The sequence below is a fragment of the Saccopteryx leptura genome, chromosome 11 (assembly GCF_036850995.1).
Source record: "Saccopteryx leptura isolate mSacLep1 chromosome 11, mSacLep1_pri_phased_curated, whole genome shotgun sequence".
NCBI classification, from domain to species: domain Eukaryota; kingdom Metazoa; phylum Chordata; class Mammalia; order Chiroptera; family Emballonuridae; genus Saccopteryx; species Saccopteryx leptura.
Genome location: NC_089513.1, coordinates 20,745,873 through 20,765,273, shown reverse-complemented (window position 1 = coordinate 20,765,273; position 19,401 = coordinate 20,745,873). Strand labels below are relative to the sequence as shown.

General features: G+C 39.0%; 1 protein-coding gene across 3 annotated transcripts in view; it reads right to left on the bottom strand.

The window, feature by feature from the left end:
* Positions 1-19,401, bottom strand: part of DYM (dymeclin) — a 303,872-nt gene that overhangs the window by 86,685 nt on the left and 197,786 nt on the right. For all 3 annotated transcript variants that reach the window (XM_066352275.1, XM_066352273.1, XM_066352276.1), the window contains one exon: positions 8,091-8,193. In XM_066352275.1, coding sequence (XP_066208372.1) covers positions 8,091-8,193 — 103 coding nt within the window. The remainder of the gene's footprint in view (positions 1-8,090; positions 8,194-19,401) is intronic.

Here is a 19,401-nt window from a genome sequence, read left to right as displayed (position 1 = left end):
CTGCACAGCAGCAGGTAAGTTTTTTTCACTACAATGGGAAGGGAGAAGAAAAAGGAAACCTTGATCACTGGTTTTTACAAATTTATCACACATTGCTACTGAATTTAATATGCGTGGGTTATTTTTTCTGTATTCTTTAAACTTCACTTAGAACATTAATTAATCATTGCCAGATTTCAGTGCAAACACATCCTATTTCCTTTTATAAGCCAGAGGAAGCAACATAAAAGTTATTTAAGTATTTATAATGATAATTAAAAAAAAAACCCTTGGAAGGCTATTTTACCATACTCCGTAAGAAGGGACAGGACAACTTCCTCTTCAGGAATAAAGAAAGGCCAGTAGTCTTTCCCTCAATTGAGGTATGCTTTTTAAGAATGAAGGAATTATTATTATTTTTTTTAACAAGAGGGGAGCAAGCCCTCCAACTAAAAACTGTCCTCGCAAGCATCCTCAGAATCATCCTCAGAAAATTCAGAAGTGCATCCAAAGCCAAGTTATAATACAACCAAGAAAACTAGTCTTATTATGTTAAAGTCAACCTAGTTTTTAATTATGAAAAGAAGTGGCAGGGTGGGTGGGGAGCTTGCTCACTTGCCTTGAGCTTTATTTATTTGAATTTTAAAATCAATTGTATTGTATTAAAGAAGAGACTTCCTGAGACCTAGTCAATATGGGGCTTACTTAGATCTACAATATTTAAGTTCAAAGCGGTTGTGTTCTTTAGGGATGTTCACCAACCTCAGTCACCAGATTTGGCTCTTTTTTTTTTTTTCCAATTTCAACATTATGAAAGTAACAATAAAGATCTTGATTCAAATTTCATGACCTTCCATGGAGAATTGGTTGATTCTAGAGCTGGAGCAGGGGAAATACAAAATGATTTGGAGCATGTTGAGGGTCTAAACTAAAAACAGGAGAGAGAAGGAAGGAAGAGAGGGAGGAAGGGAAGAAAAAAAAAATAGGAGCATATTCAAAGGGCAGAGGACACAATCGGAAAGAGAACCCAATGGCCAATGCTGGAACCACCCTGTGTCACCAAATAATAGTCCTGGTTTATAAAACAAACAATAAAATTAGTATCCCGGAGTCCACACTGACATGAATAATAACTGCATAAGTAAACACGTCGGGGAGAGGTGACAGCTCTTCCTTGCAGAAGAATTCTATTAATAAATGTAGAAGAACTGAGACACATAGAACATCATTAATAAATCAGTAAATATGCTGCAGGCAAGATTGATCAATGGATGCTAAAATTTATGGGGAAATGTTTAAACAGAAACAGGATTTTGGCAAAATCTCAAAGTATCTTTCCCAAAGATATAGTAATTACAAAAGGAGAGTTGGCAGGTTTACAGTGAAGGAACTTGGCAGATATCACTCTAGTGAGGTGTTTAAGGTAAACACAGGTGAAGATCACCTGTAATACATACCAACGTCATGTATACAATGCACTGTGGGGGCTATCACTTCTGTGGTATCCTTCCCAACAAGGCATAATGTTGATCTAACAATGAGAAAATGCCAGACGAACCCAAGTTGAAGACAGTCTGCAAAATAACTGACCGGTACTCTTCTAAAGGCTCAAGGTCTCGAAAGACAAGGAAAGACTAAGGAGCCATGGCAACAGAATGCAATGGGAGATCCTGCATTGGATCCTAGACAAGAGTAATAGGGCATTAGTGCCAAACTAGCAACATTCAAATGAGATTTATATTTTAGTCAACATTATTGTACCAAGGCTAAGTTCTTAGCTTTCATAAATGTTCTATGGTTATATAAAACATTTACAAAGGAGGACAAAAAGAGAACGTGGGTGAGGAATACATGCAAATTCTTTAAAACTCTTCCATAAGTCTAAAGTTATCTGAAAAGAGGAGGGTAAAGTAAATTGTGTAATGTAAAAAATATAAAGTTCGACTTTTCTTACCCTTCAGTCTGGCTCCCACAGGTAACCACTAGTTAACAGCTCCTTGTACATTATTCCAGGAAAATCAATGCATATTTTCAAACACACATGTACAATAGCCTGTATACTATAAAGTGTGGGTTTTTGAAAACTGATTTAAGTGTTATATCTTTTCATATAAACCCATATAGATTGAGTTCATTTTTTAAAAAATGGCTGCTGAGGCCTGACCTGTGGTGGCGCAGTGGATCAAGCGTTGACCTGGAAATGCTGAGGTTGTCGGTTTGAAACCCTGCACTTGTCCAGTCAAGGCACATATGGGAGTTGATGCTTCCTGCTCCTCCCCCCTTTCTCTCTCTCTCTCACTCTCTCTCCTCTCAAAATGAATAAAAGAAAAGAAAAGAAAGAAAAAATGGCTGCAGAATGTTGGAGTGGATGAATCTGTACCTTAATCGGTCCCCTACTGATGGATATTTTGCTTGTTCCCATTTTTTTCTTTTGCTCTTACACCAGGCTGACAAACACACATACCTTTGTGTACTGCTTATCTAATTGGCTTCAGCAGTTTCTGAAGTCAAGTCACTCTATGAGAAACATGTCTTCCTTTCTTGAAAATATTAACTTTTTCAAAGTATAAGATTTGTTTTACTACACTGACCCTCATGCCACAATGCCAGCCACGTTAATATCTATCTGCTATTACATTTAACAAACAGGTCTTTTTTATTCCTAGTGTTTCTAGTACTACCTAGTATAATTCATTTTTTTAAGCAAATTCCAGGGTTGGGCAAGCATCCCCACAATCTAATTTTAAAACATTTCCATCATCCCCAAAAGAAAACCTGTACCCATTCGCAATGACTCCTACCCCGAACCACTTACTATTTATCTCTATAAGATTTGCCTGTGTGGCCTTTCGTTACTGGCTCCTTTCACTTCCCATGTTTTCAAGGTTTATCCATCTGTAATTCATCCCTTTTAAGGTATGTGCTGCCAAAGTGAGCAAACACCATTCATTTTCATTGTTGAATAATATTCCATTGTATGGATATACCACATTTTATTTATCCACTGACCAGTGATGGATATTTGGGTTGTTGCCATTTTGGGGCTATTATAAATTATGGTGCTATGAACATTCACATTTTTGCATGGACATATGTTTTCAATTCCTCTGAAGTATTTATTACCATATGCTAGGTCATATGGTTATTCTTTGCTTTGTCTTTTGAGAAACTGCAAAAAGTTTTCCAAAGCAGCTGCACAATTTTACAATCTCACCAGCAGTTACTATATGAGGATGCTAATTTCTCCACACCCTCACCAACACGTGATTATCTGTCTTTTTGATAACAGTCATATCCCGGTAGGTGTGAACTTCATTATGGTTGTGTGTGTGTGTGTGTGTGTGTGTGGCAGAGACAGAGAGAGTCAGAGAGGGGGACAGATAGGGACAGACAGACAGGAAGGGAGGGAGATGAGAAACATCAATTCTTCATTGTGGCTCCTTAGTTGTTCACTGATTGCTTTCTCATATGTGCCTCAAATGGGGGGCTACAGCAGACCAAGTAACCCCTTGCTCGAGCCAGCGACCTTGGACTCTAGCTGGTGAGCCTTCCTCAAACCAGATGAGCCTGTGCTCAAGCTGGCGACCTCAGGGTCTTAAACCTGGGTCCTCCACATCCCAGTCCGATGCTCTATCCACTGCACCACTGCCTGGTCAGGCTCATTATGGTTTTGATTTGCATTTCCCTAATGGCTAATGCTGAACATCTTTTGATGTGCTTACTGGTCACTTGGATGTCTTCTTTGGAAAAATGACTATGCAGTCCCTTTGCCCATATTTTTTAACGTAGGAAAGCTTTATTGCTCATTTGCATCACAATCCAACAGGGTACTCAGTTTGCCTTCCAGGAGATGACCCAGGGGTCTGGACACTGCCTCCGAGACCTCAGAATCTCCCACTTGATTGCCTGCATGGAGCCGGCAGATGACAAGGGCAAGTGGGGAAGATGGTGCAGTGGTGACATCACTTCCACCTACATTCCACCTGTGAGAGCTAGTCATATGCCCCTCACCCCCCATCAAGACGCAAGGGTGTTGGAAAATGTTGCTTAGCTGTGTAATCAGGAAGGGAAACGGGTTTTTCTGATTCTGGCTCTTGCTCGTTCTGGCTGTGCCTTTGCATTCACTGGTTGGAATGAAATGGGAGAGCCTGTCCTAAGGAAAGATTCAAAGTCCTTTGATGATCAAAGGGCAATATAATTTGGTTCCATATGGTCCCACCTAGAGTAAAAGATCCTTCTCATCTCAAATAGTTGCTAAGGTGATTAATAGAAATTAAAAAAACAAAGCTTAAATGACATTTTGACAATACTCATAATTAAAAACCATGCTTACAGTTTAGAAAGCAATTATAACTCATTTATTATTTTTGTTCATTTCTTTTATTGAGGTTCTGTTGTATATGATCAAAGTTGTTTGAAAACTTTATTCTTATTTAAAAATTTTGTTGAAAGATTCCTTAACAATCCTCTCCTGTCCCTTTAAGTCATTACATCAAATTTTATGAAACCTCGATATAAAGACACTAAAGCTTAGCCAAGTCAACTGAACTTCACTTGCCTCCGAAACATCTTCATTGTCCCTTGCAGAGGCTGCAGAACCAGCTGTCACTCTCTGAAGTGGGCATTCTTTCTCCCGACAGACAACCTGAGTGCAATTTCTGTTTATTTCCCCTTAGCAGCCAAGGCATTTCCTCATTATCTAGAACTTGGGGAAAGGCTTCGGTTTTCCCCTGACACATTCAGACAAATGTGGTTGTACTAGAGTGATAATAATAATGTTTTTGTAACTTGCTGTTTGCTTTCTATGTTGTTACTCAACTGACTTGTGAATTATACAGTATAATAAGAATAAACATTTTCTTAATAAACTGAGAAACCTCTAGGTAGACTGAAAGTACTCTCTGTACTACAGTGAGAAGAAAACCATATCCTTATTTTAAGCACTTACTCAAAATCTTTGCTAATATAGTTTATCCGATCCTGGTGTAGAAAATGTACACCAGGGAATCCACTTCTGCCTTCAGACCCTTTCATTTTCCTTTTTCATCTTTTACAAACAAGTGATCTGAAGCATTAATCTAGGTCACAGAATTTTATGTGGTTATTGGTTGGCAAAGACACTTAAGTAAAATTTCTGGGGAAGAATAAGGAGGAATATATTTCATTTCCCAGTTAATGACCAATTTAAAAGAGAATGACAATGAGAACACGGTTTCAAATATGTAAATCACTTATCCATACGTAATGTTTGAGCAATGGGAATGGCAAATAAAAACCAAAGAACACACCGCAGCGCTTACTCTCAAGGTCGCCGTTTTCTTCCACCACCTTCGGCTCACAGGCACGAGGAGTGACTCACAGTGACCATCACCTCTACTGGACCAGTGTTACCCACCCTCTTCAATGAGCTCGAAGGAAAGGCAGCAAAATTCATGTCCATCAACCCATTTGGAAAATACAATTTATAAAGTCTCATACACATAAATGATAAAATAAGAAATGTCAGTGACAGATTCCAAATGGAATTTCCCCAGTATTTCTAGGAAGCAGATACTTGAAGAAATTAATTTTTACTTAGTGACTATTTCATACAAGAAGAAAATAGTGACTCAGACACTGTGAAGTTCAACAGGAGAATTCATACGTCTGTTAAAGAGTTGGGCATCCTCCCATTGCATAACTGTCCCCATAATTGACAAAAAATAATAAATATGACCCATTTTCTCAAAGAAATACCAATCTTATAGATTCTTATTAGAGGTGAGTGCTGCTCAGGCAACCTTGAGATTATATACCTTCAACACATTTTTGTGGAACGGTAACAGAAATACTACATAAAGTGACAACTGTACCAAAATAGCAAAACATTTACAGATGAACCAAATTCAAATTCTTTTTTTTTTTTGTATTTTTGTATTTTTCTGAAGCTGAAAATGGGGAGGCAGTCAGACAGACTCTCGCATGCACCTGACCGGGATCCACCCGGCATGCCCACCAGGGGGCGATGCTCTGCCCATCTGGGCCTTTGCTCTGTTGCAACCAGAGCCATTCTAGCGCCTGAGGCAGAGGCCATGGAGCCATCCTCAGTGCCCGGGCCAACTTTGCTCCAATGGAGCCTTGGCTGCGGGAGGGGAAGAGAGAGAGAGGAAGGAGAGGAGGGAGGGTGGAGAAGCAGATGGGCGCCTCTCCTGTGTGCCCTGGCCGGGAATTGAACCCAGGACTCCTGCATGCCAGGCCATCGCTCTACCACTGAGCCAACTGGCCAGGGCCCAAATTCAAATTCTTAATATACACAATCCCCACTGTCACTCAGACTTTAACTGATGTTTCCAAGGAGCCATTAAGAGGAAATATTTTTCTTTTAACAAGTCATGGCAAGGATAGAAGTAAGCACCTATTATACTAATTTTTTTAAAGTTGAGAATATTTAACCAGCAGGAAAATCTTAAAAGATAACTGTTTTTTTGTTTTTATTTGTGAGAGAAGTATTTTGGAATTATAAACCAAATACCTTAATGGGATGACAGCTCTCTCTGTCTCTTTCTCTCTCTCACACACACACACACACACTAAATAAATAAAAGAGAAGAAAAATAGCACCAGTCAGGCTGGGCTGCAGACAGCTATCTCTGTGTATCAGCGCCTGCTATCCGGACTGGGTGCTGTTCCCACAGTCTCATATCAGCACAACCATTTAGAAATGAAACAAACCACAGGAAACAAGCAAAACAACTCTCCGGCTGTCTGGTATGCATCACCACTTCAAAATCAGATTCTAAAAATTCTCTCATTAAGTTTCTAAGTATCAACACTAAGCTGCTGCATGGGGATTTAGGGAGGTCCTTATTAGAGCTTGTTAAGCAACTTCTATCGTTTAGGACAGGATAATTTTTAGCATCCTCACCTATTCTATGTTCCAAAATATATGAAATGTCACTGCCCTACAGGAACTCATACTGCATTCTCCTTCCTACTATTATAAAATACTATTCCATCATCATCCTGAGGTCAGGTGGAATTACACTCTTCATCTTTAGAGTGGATGAAACAAAGGCAACGTGTCACTGCTGTTCTCTGCTGGCCAAGGCTGACAAGACTAGAGTAGCATACTGACCCTGCAGAGCCAATTAGAGTCTCTTTCCCAGGAAGTGAGAATTAGGGCTTCAAGACTCTGATCAGTGTACTAGCTAACGGCGCGACACTCACAAGGACATGCTATGGGTTGGGAGGTAGGAGGAGAAAGGATTGGGGTTGCTCAGTCAGCAAACAGAGAAATCTTGCCTATAGGAAGCAGAAGAAGCATATTGAAGCAAAAAAGCAGCAGAAAACAGAAACTAAATGGCCTCAGAAAGACAGGATTATTTTTGAATTCAATGCTTTTCAATATCAGAGTCTCGTTTTCCACAAAATATGTTTACGTCCTTCTCTTCAGTGAGAAACTTTTGCATACTTCCTGTACAAAACCCTCTTTTACTTTTATTATTATTATTTTTTATATTTTTCTGAAGTGAGAGAAGCAGGGAGGCAGAGAGACCGGGATCCACCCAGCATGCTCACTGGGAGGCAATGCTCTGCCCATCTGGGGTGTTCCATTGCAACTGGTGCCATTCTAGCACCTGAGGTGGAGGCCATGGAGTCATCCTCAGTGCCTGGGCCAACTTTGCTCCAATGGAGCCTAGGCTGTGGGAGGGGAAGAGAGAGAGAGAGAGAAAGGAGAGGGAAGAGGGTGGAGAAGCAGATGGGCGCTTCTCCTGTGTGCCCTGATGGGGAATTGAACCTGGGACATCCACACGTTGGGCTGACGCTCTACCACTTAGCTAACTGGCCAGGGCCTCCTTTTATTTTTCTGTAATCAGTTTGAGAGGGTTTCTTGACTAAAGTAATAAGAGTCCTAATTATTAAAAAATCACTGGTTTAGTGTTGACTTTTTAACTATTTGTTAATAATCATTAAAATTTCCCCCTTGACTTAAGATGTCACTCCTTTATTTGCACATTAGAGATCTCTAGGGCATGAGGATCCCAGGCAGACCTTGAGAAGAGAGCAGTACTGCTATTTATAAATTTAGCCAAAGGAAAAATTTTTATTGACAAAGTAAGGTAGCTACTTACATAATCTGGAAGAGGCACATCATTGGAACTTAGCGAACCTCTCAAGGACTGTGTGGCTTGTTCCAGAACTTTGTTGTGTTTTTTAGACAGCAAGGAAAACAAACTGAAAAAATAAAAAACAAATAAAACCAACTATAAAAATATACTTAGTGTCTCCTTTTCTAGGTCTTACATGGAATTATACAGCTCCATAGAATGTCAATCATTCTAAAATACACTTGTAATAATCCTTTTTTCATGCTTACATTAATAGCAGGATTAATAATACTATTGTATACTAAAAGAATGAAGTGAGGAGAATATTTAAATTATAAGGGTTCTAAAATATTAAAAAACTGACAAGTTAAAATTATATTTCAAACATAGGAGAACTTTTCAGAAGATTACTTGTAGAAGAAATAGGCAGAGATTTAGAAAACCTGGGTTATGCAATGACTATGAGTAACTCATAGTATATTATAAGTCACATGAGCTTGTTATATCTCAATTTTCTCATCTTTCAATTAAGTGTGTTGGGTTAGATTATTTCTCTAGTATAAGAGAATCTATGATTTAACATTATAACTTTATATTCTTATTTCTCAAAAGGAATGACTTTAAATATACATAAGATTTCTGTCTGTGACCATGATGAATTGCCTGGCACTGAATAATTCTCTTGCTGTAAACAACAAAGAAACTGGAGAAAATATAGGAAACAACTTTTCAGATGTTATACAACATGAGAAGTACAGGGTTATGATCCTTAAAAGAAGAGAAATCTACATATTGTGAGTTTCTGCCTAGCAGAAGACTCCAGGCTGTGGTTCAGAATGGTGGGACCCAAAGAGTACACTCTCAGTATTGTGCTGAGTGGAGAAGACACAGAGATATGGATTTGGGGTGGCTATGGCAGCTGGAATTTTCAGGGCAGATAATCAGATGGGAGAGAAATGTAAGAGGGAGGTCCAGAAATTTGCCAAAGGGGTTTTGAACCAGTGACCTTAGCGTTCCAGGTTGATGCTTTATCCACTGTGCCACCACTGGTCAGGCTAATTTGTAGTATTAAAAAAAATGCCAAAAATATTACTCTAGTTTTTCTTAGTGATACCCTGTTAAATAAAATACTACCTTGAACATCTATGTAGGGAAATCCTTACTCATTCAGATGCTTTAAATGGATATTCACTGAAGACAAGGCTAGTAAGGCTTCTTTCTAGATGAAGTTTTAACACGATCAAAAATAAAAATTCCTTAAACACTTATTGGTAATGCTGGATTATACAAAGCAAATGTAACAGAGGCAAGAAACATCTCTAAATTTATACTCAAATACAGTTGGAAGAAAATTAAGTGAAATAATTACAGAATGAGTAAGTGTGAAACCATATAATACTGATTAAGTATTAAGCATATGGCTAAGAGAGAGAGTTCTTTAAAATGGAATAGTCCAGCAAAATTTTATGAAGGTGTTAGCTATTACAGAGAGCGTTGAAGAAAAAGATCTGTACAAGAGAAAAGGCATTTCTAAGCAGAGGCAAAGCCCAGAGGCACAGCAGGGGAAAGTGAGATGAGCGGGAAGAAGGGGCTGTATAAGAAGTAGGAAATAAGAGTTGATCTATAAGGGTCTGTGCATTTTTTCCAATCATTTTATTTTCCTGGGTCTTCTCCATTTAAAGTTCTTTGCTTTGTTTTTCCTTTTTAAGGTTAAAAGTAAACACTGTACTTTCTATTCAAGCCCATTCCCACGACCAATTGGTAACTATTGTTAGTTTCCTGTATACTATTCTAGAAATGTTATGTACATCAAGGAATAAATGAATACTGTTTACATTAATCTTTTTTATTCCACAAAATATGAACTGTTCTGTACCTGTACTTTTTAAACTTAACAATATATATTTTTTGATTCATTCAACAAACATTTATTGAGTGCTAAGTATAGATATACCACAATTTAATTAGTCTATTATCAATAACTGTAACGTTTCTAGTTGGCAACCACCCTTATATACAATTTCTAGCCTACCTGAAAGAAGATAAGCTACAGGATAAATTCCTTGAAGTAAAACTGCTGAGTAAAAGAATTGTGAACTGTGTTAGGCACATATATTTTTTAATGTACAAATTATTTTGCAGGTGATGGTAATTAAAAAGTAAAGATATATTGGGATAGTGTATAATGTGTATTCACATCAAAAATGTATAAATTGGGGGTTTGACCAGGTCGTGGCATAGTGGATAGAGGTCAGCCTGGGATGCTGAGGACCCAGGTTTGAAACCCCGAGGTAGCTGGCTTGAGTACCGGCTCATCCGGTTTAAGCTTAAGCACAGGGTCGCTAGCTTGGAGCCCAAGGTTGCTAGCTTGAGCAAGGTGACACTCGCTCAGCTGGAGACCCCCCTCCATCAAGGCACGTATGAGAAAGCAATCAATGAACAACTAAGGTGTTACAATGATGAGTTGATCCTTCTTATCTCTCTCCCTTCCTGTCTGTCCCTGTCTGTCTGTCCCTTACTAAAGAAAAAAATAGTATAAAGTGGGATATTAGTAGGAGTTTTCTAATTGGTTGCAGTGCATTTTCTGGAATAAGTAGAATTTCAGAAGTTTTTTGAGACAAAGAACTTTGATGGTCAGTCGTAGCAGAGTGCGTAACAAGACTCAGAGGTAGAAACTGGATGCCCACACAAAAAGGGAAACCAATAAACACACCTGGAAGAAGTGAGATTTTGGTGTGAGTAAGAGTGCAAGGGGGCAAGTGAAGCAACACGGTGTACTCTCTGAAGTTTACAAAACACCAGCATTCAGGAGCTGTTTTATTGGTTCAATAGACTTGGAGGTCAGTGTTCCAAAAGCGTAACCTCAGAGGACAGAAGAGGTAATCTATGACACCTTTCATCATCAGTACAAAAAACTCAAATGAGTCCTAGGAATAAAGAAAAAAAGGATTTAAAATGGTTTCCTTTGGAGAAGAAAGGCTAGTTTATTTATTTTAAAAGAGAATACTAACAATCCTCTTTCCTTGTTAGTAGAAGACAAAACAAGGAAGTTAGCTTCTATTTAAACATAAGCTCTTTCACTTGAGCATAATGGAAAATTTGACTATTAAAGGCATAATATGTTGAAATGGTCCACCTTAAGTAGTTGTGGCTTCTGCTCCCAGCTGTTTTTAAGAAAGCTGGTGTAAGAACAGATGATTTGAGGTCACTTCCAGTTTTCTATTATGAATGAGAAACAGAGAATTCACACTTCAGGTTATTCTTCTTCTACAAATTAGTAAGCTTTTCCCCAGGTCTTATAGCTAGAGCTTTCAAATTTTAGGTTTTTCTTTAATTCTAATTTTGGCTTTGAGTTAGCTTTTTAAGGCAAAATGACCTAAATTTATATGAGACATGACTTGCAAATTGCTGAGAAAAATAACTTTTGCTTAAAGCTTTTAATTCATAGTACCAGACCTAGCTTAATGCTAGTTAGAATAAGTAATAATACACGATGTTTGTATTAGAGGATAATTCTGCTTTTAAAAATAAGTGAAACTGACTTTCAAGTGTGCTTAATATTCAGTCAGGATATAGCCACTAGAATATTTTTGTAATTAGAACAAGACTAGATTTTTCTTTTTGTACAAGAATGCTCTTTACAAACTGGTTTAATAATGAAACTCTGATTAAGAATAAAATGCATAAATACTGTGGGATATTCATACACTGAAATACTATGAGCAAGTTAAATGATCTAAAACCACATGTAATAATATGGATAAAGCTCAAAAACTATGTTGTTCTACAAGCAAGGAACCCCCGTAGAAGAATGTGAACAAGGTGTTATTATTTATAGTGTTTCAAAAATGCAAAAAAGTTACCTATGTTTTACTGTAAAACAGGAAATAATAAAAAATATATAGAAACAATAAACCCTACACATAGGATAGCCATTACTCTTCGAGAAAGAAGGTAAGGAAATGGAATTTGGAGGAAGAAATAAGGGATTCAACTCTTGTGTGCATTCTTTCTCTCTCTCTCTTTCTCCCCCCCCCATATATAATGTTCTTTTGTTTATACTGAATATATACATAGGGAATTGCCACCTCATTCTCTTTTTTTGGTGTATGCCTGAAACATTATATATATATATATATATATTTTTTTTTTTTAATGGATAAGAAGAATACACTACCCTGAAGAAAACAGCACGCCTGCCAGTAGAAAGCATTTCAGAAAAGAAAGCACCAAGTAAATAGAGTATGTGTAGTCAGTGCGACCTGAAATACGTTCAGAAAACCACAAGTGCTGAAAAGGGCTACAGTTTAGGGCACAGTTGGTGGCAGGAGACAAGACCAGAGTGAGGACAGCTTGAAGACAAGACTGAATAGCTCCTATGGCACATCAAAAGCCTGGTCTTTGTTCTACATGGAGGAAGGGGCTAATGGAACATCAGTCTCACAAAATGATGAAAGAGACATGGTTCCTTGCCTCCAAGGAGCTCAAGTCTAATGGGATAAGGAAGAAATGTGTCTACAATACCGAAACCAGAGAACACCATGGGTCTGGAGAGTGTGCTGTGGGAACACAGAAGAAGTTAGGCACATTTTACAGAGAAAAATCTTTCTTGACTGACCTTGAAGGTCAGGGGATTTGCTAGCTGGGAAAAGGGGGAGGGAGAGCGATTCAGGAGGGGAAACTATGTGTGGAAAGGCACAGAAACACTTCAGAAAAGTACCAGTAGCTTATACGGCCAAAATAGTGAAAGTCCACGGGGGTGAGAGGTGGCAAGAGAGGAAGCTGGCAAGACAGGCAGAGGCCAGTTTAAAAAAAAACAAGCCATGTTAAGAGGTTTGAATTTCATCCTGTCAAGTCACCAAGACAGACATTAAGTCAAATATTTACCAGGAGCTTACGATGCGCCAGGCAACGTACAAGTTTCCTGGGATACAGTGACAAGCAAAAGCACCATGGATTTTGTCCTGCCCTCCTCCTGGAGGACGCAGTCAGGTCAACCAGCCTACATAGAAGGTTCTACTATCAGTGCAGTGATGGAGAGGAGCACAGAGTACGGTGGCGACACAGAGGAGGGCAACCTCAATTCTGGAGATGATGCCTGAGCTGACTCTGAAGGAACAGTTAGGAGTGATCCAAGCAAATGCGACAAAAGTGAAGGTAATCTGGACAGACAGCAGAGCGTGAGGAAAGACGGGACCTGAGCACGCTGGCGCAGGAAGGAGCAGAGCTCACACGCTTACGACGTGCTCAGTACATGGTGGAGCACTGCAGTATGGCTGGGTGATGGTTCGTAAAGCACTGCTTCAGAGTCTCACCGAGACCGTGGCCTTCATCCTCAAAGCCAGAGGTGGTTTATGACAGCAGGGCTACAGCAAGAAAAAGAGACAAAAGCCACCCTGTTGTGTTTGGTGTACAGGTTGGGGCAAGGGATAGGCAGGATGAGGGACTCATTATTTCTCGTTCATCTATGTTCTCAAATCCCTCCTGATGCTCTCTCATCTCATGGTGGCCACAGAGTTCCTGCCATAGAACCCTGGGCTCCTAGAAGCACAGTTTGAACACCAGACCTGAGTGGTGAGGCCCAAGTCTGTAACAATTACAATTGTTTTAAAAGGATTCCTCTGCCCTAGAGGGAGGGATGGGCAGGAGAGGGCAAGAGAACAAGAGTAGAAACAGAAAGGTCCTTTAGCTTGACCAGGCGGTGGTGCAGTGGATAAAGCGTCGGACTGGGACCCAGAGGACCCAGGTTAAAAACCCCGAGGTCGCCAGCTTGAGCGCGGGCTCATCTGGTTTGAGCAAGGCTCACCAGCTTGAGCCCAAGGTCTCTGGCTTGAGCAAGGGGTCACTCGGTCTGCTGTAGCCCCCAGTCAAGGCACATATGAGAAAGCAATCAGTAAACTAAGGAGCCGCAATGAAGAATTGATGCTTCTCATCTCTCTCCTTTCCTATCTGCCCCTCTCACTGTCTCTGTCACAAAAAAGAAAGAAAGAAAGATCCTTTAGGTAACTTTTCCATTGCTGAAAGTAAGAGAAGAGGTGGCCCTGAACTAAAGCAAATATGAGCTAGTTGGAAGGCAAAGAAGGCAACACGGAGAAAAAAGGGAACCACTGATAATGACTTCAAGGTTTCTAACTTGGAAAACTTAGTGGCTGGCTGAGAATGTGACTGGACATGCTAGGAATATAAGAAGAGCTGAAGAGTAGGGAGAAAGCCCAGGAAAACAAAGAGCTATATGCCTTAAAGAAAATAATAACAGCAGTGGCTTCTTTATAAATCCCAAAGAGAGCTATTAAACTGCAAAGGAATACCAAATATTATTAAAGTCATTAAAGGCACAGCTACATTTAGAAACCAAATCTCCTTATGCTAAGCTTCATGCCCTCTTCTCTGTAGACCAATTCCTTCAACTTGCAGGAACTCGCTTCCTCCCTCCCTTAGCCCATCTAAATGCTGTCTCTCTCGCCTTCAAGGCGGAGGAACTCCGTGCTGCTGACTTCCTACACCCTCTGCGAAAGATTTCTCCATGGTGTGCTCTCCCTGCCTCTGAACTACACTATTTCTCCATTACTTAGCACTTAAATACAGTCTCACACTGCTGTTTAACCTTATCTTTAATCAACATCATCGAGAAATAATCTACATATAATAAAACTTACCTATTTTGAAAATATAATTTGATGAATTTTGAAAAACCACGTAAATTATCACCATTGTCATGATACCAAACGTTTCCATTACTCCGAAAAGCCCTCTTGTGCCCTTTGTAGTCAGTTCCCTCCTCCAATGTGCCCATCTCACAACTTTGCTCCAGGCAACCACTGATCTGTTTTCTGTCACCACGGTTTTGCCTTTTCTAGAATTTCATGTAAATGAAATCATACCATATGTACTCTTCTGTGTCTGGCTTCTATCACTTAGCATAATGTTTTCCAAATTCATCCACATTGTTTTGTGTATCATTCTTTTTTATTGCTGAGTAGTTTTCCATCCTATGAACATACCTCCATTTGTATTTTTATCAGTTGACGGACATTTGGGTTGTTTCCAGTTTTGAGCTATTATGAATAAAGCTGCCATAAACATTCTCATACAAGATTTTATGTGAACATATGTTTTCATTTCACTACCTAGCAGTGGGATTGCTGGGTTGCATGGTATTTGTTTAACTCTATAAGAAACTGCCAAAATGTTCTACATTCTTGCTAGCACTTGGTATTTCAGTCTTTTTAACTTTAGCCATTCTGTTGGGTGTGAAGTAGATTTCACTGTGGTTTTAATTTTCATTCCTCTAATGAATTTTCTTGTGTTCATATGTTTTTCTTAGCGAAGTGTGTATTCAAATCATTCACCCACTAAAAAATCTGTATTGTTCTTCATGAGTTGTAAGAGTTCTTTAATCTAGATACAAGTCCTTTATCAGGTTATTTTTGTAAATAATTTCTCCTAGACTAGGGGTGGTGGTGGTGTCTTTTCAATTTCTGATACTAGATGGTCCATTTGTAGACAATATCTGGTTAACACAATATAAACACTGACTCCTGATCTAACTGAAAATTGTTGTGTAACTGTACAGGGGGACCGAGGCAGGCAGCACCTGGGAGTATGCGCATGTGAATGCGTGTCGCTGCGGCACCTGGCAGTGTGTGCATGTGAATGCAAGTCGCTGTGGGAGAGTTTAAGGTGATATCAAATTCTTTTGAAAATACTCTTAATTTCACATAGCATGTTTTTTTTGTGTATATGTGTGACAGAGACTGAGAGAGACAGAGAGAGGGACAGATAGGGACAAATAGACAGGAAAGGAGAGAGATGAGAAGTATCAATTCTTTGTTGCATCACCTTAGTTGTTCATTGATAGATTTCTCACAGGTGCCCTCACCGTGGGGCTACAGCAGACCGAGTGACCCCTTGCTCAAGCCAGCAACCTTGGGCTCAAGCAGGTGAGCCTTGCTCAAACCAGATGAGCCCGTGCTCAAGCTGGCAACCTCAGGGTCTTGAACCTGGGTCCTCTGCATCCCAGTCCAACGCTCTATCCACTGTACCACCGCCTGGTCAGGCAACATAGCATGTTTTTATTCCTCATTCCACTTCTCTTCTTCACCTCATAAAAAAGAAAAACCCTCTATTCAGGGAAAGTGAGGCAGCCCAAGGAGTACCAAAGGTAAGGTCAGGTAGCCTTAACTGAGGACAATCAGACCAAATCAGAGGTAAGAAAAAAAGCTGAGGGAGAAAAGGACAGATACGGAGAGGCTCTAATTAATGTGGGAGAGGCCTGAGCATTAAAACCTGTTAATAAAACAAAAATTCATCAAAGTCTATGAAGATTAGAATGAAGTCGTCTTATAAACCGTGCCCCTTTGTACTTATAAAATATAATAGAAATAGTAACTTTCCAGGCTTTCCCTCACTATAAAATTATATAATATTGTTTTAAATATGCTGTTTTGTCTTCTTAAGTTGTTATACACCTATATGTATGTTACATATTACGTATTTCCCCATGTATAAGATGTTCTCATGTATAAGATGTACTTTAATTTTGAGGCCCTATATTTGAAAAAAATATATTTATTACATAAAGTTATTGAACTCAAGTTTTATTCATCATAAAATTCATACAACTCCTCATTGAGTGAAAAAGCAGGAAATGCAAGTAAAAAAAATCTACAACCTCTGTATAAGACACACCCAGTTTTTAGACTCCAAATTTTTCAAAAAAGAGTGTCTTATACGTGGGGAAATACGGTAATACATACACGTATTGTAAAACATGGAGTTTTTCTGTCATGTGCTAAGTTCATTTAAGGCCTTGACTGTATATCGTGTTGTTTTTACAGAGTTGTGCACACAACAGGGTCTAAAATATGCTTGCTATTAATATTTGTCTTTCTTCTTTTTCTACTCCATCTTTCTTAATCCAGTAAAAGAAACTGGGAAGACGTCAGTGTTCCTGCCTTACAAAACTGGAAACAAGGCTTTTGTTTTTAGTTAAAAAAAAAAGAGAAATCTTATTTTTAAGGACCTAAAATTAAAATGGAGATGGTTAACTACGTAATTATCTTTGCTAAGAATACTGACATTTATAAAAAGCAAGGTTAGAGCAGAGCAAACTACCTATTCATTCACATTTAATTGACTTAATAACCATAAACTTTATTTTAGATATTTAACAACTAGCTTTAAATTCATTTGCATCCAAGACAAGTACTAAAATGGCATTGATTTTATAGCATTGAAGGTAGAGTATAAAATAAAAACCCTCATCACCACCTTGCTGTAGAGTAAGGCTTATTAAATGCAAATGCTAGTGGACTAGCAGTCCACAGCAGAATGCACAGAGAGCTGTGTCCATCAGCATGCTGAATGCCACACGATCCATTAGAATCTAGACTGCTCCACATTTTAGCACTTGAAGGAAAACCTACTAACTCAACTTCTTCAAAAACTCTGAAGTAAAAGCGAAAGATATAGAGATATGCATTATAAAGCCCAGTAAGCAAGGTTCCCACCAAAAACGGACACTTTGAACTGGAACTGGAGAATATCATCTTTTTTGCCGCAAAAACACACAAGTTATCTTAGCAAGAGCTGGAAGTCTATGGTAACAATGCCCAATATGCTCTTCATTCTATGACTGCATAACAAAAAATTATACATAGAACCAAAAATGACTAGCTATGCAACATAGCCAAGTATTCAACTAAACAATGTTTCTCAAAAAATGCTGAAACTCGGGAATTAAATTTCTCCTGGATTAATGTACGTAAATTAGGAAGACATAGAAGAAAAAAGGAATGATGACAAACTTTACAATGTTACATGATCATGACTGAAAATATTTTTTAATATATATATTTTATTTATTTATTTATTTTATTCAGTGCGAGGAGGGGAGGCAGAGAAAGACTCCCACATGTGCCCCAACCGGATCCACCCAGCAAACCCAGCAGGGGGTGATGTTCTGCCCATCTGGGGCATTGCTCCATTGCTCAGCAACTGAGTTCTTAGTGCCTGAGGCAGAGGCCATGGAGCCATCCTCAGTGCCCAGGGCCAACTCGCTCCAATCAAGCCATGGGTGCAGTGGGAGGGAGAGACAGAGAGAGCAGAGAGAGGGGGAGGGATGGAGAAGCAGATGGTCACTTCTACTGCGTGCCATGACCGGAAATTAAACCCAGGACATCTACATGCTAAATGATACTTTACCACTGAGCCAACCAGCCAGGGCCCAGAAAATCTTTTTAAAATAATGGATAAAATACATGATTGGTCAATATATGAGCTGATAATTATACCAAAAATACGAGTGAAAAAAGAGAAAGTATCATTAAGCTTAAAGACAATTACTTTTATTTTTTACCAAGTCATTAATGCAAATTTCTTGTTTTTGAAGTAATTCAGTGGGAAAATAGCTAATAAAAATTCTAACAAGTAAAAGGATTATTTTCTTAAGCAGGAGCTTCTAATTTTGACTAAATTTGGTCAGAAATGCTAAAATAAGAATGACCTAAGTAAATTAAAAACTTGGTAATTTGATTTATCTCAAAAGAAAAACTTTACCCCTAATTTTGACTTACTTTTTCTACCTCTTACATAGATAATACACTTCATAACATATTTTATGGTATTTTCTCTTCTCTATTAAAAAAATATATTCTGGCCCTGGCCAGCTGACTCAGTGGTAGAGCATCAGCCTAGTGTGTGGATGTCCTGGGTTCGATTCCTGGTCAGGGCACACAGGAGAGGCACCCATCTGAAAATATATTCTATAAAGAATAGAAACCGATCTTTGGACTTGAAAGACAACTTGTAGCTTGTCCTTCTCTGTCACCCTTTCTTAGTCCCTTGAGAAAACTGCATGCCAAGCAGATAGCAGATCTACTTTCTACAGCCTGACCAGGCGGTGGCACAGTGGATAGAGTCAAGCTGGCCTGGGATACTGAGGACACAGGTTTGAAACCCCAAGGTCGCCAGCTTGAATGTGGGATCATAGACATGACCCCATGGTTGTTGGCTTGAGCCTAAAGGTCGCTGGCTTGAAGCCCAAGGTTGCTGGGTTGAGCCCAAAGTCACTGGCTTGAGCAAGGGGTCAGTGGCTCAGTTATAGCCCCCTGGTCAAGGCACATATAAGAAAGCAATCAATGAATAACTAAAGTGCCACAACTATGAGTTGATGCTTCTTATCTCTCTCCCTTCCTATCTGTCTGTCCCTTTCTGTCCCTCTGTCTTGCAAAAAAAAAAAAAAAAATCTACCCCTAGAAAAAATTCTGTAGCACAATGTCACTAATTATGACAGCAATTACGACTTAAATTATATTTAATGAGACAATTCATTTGG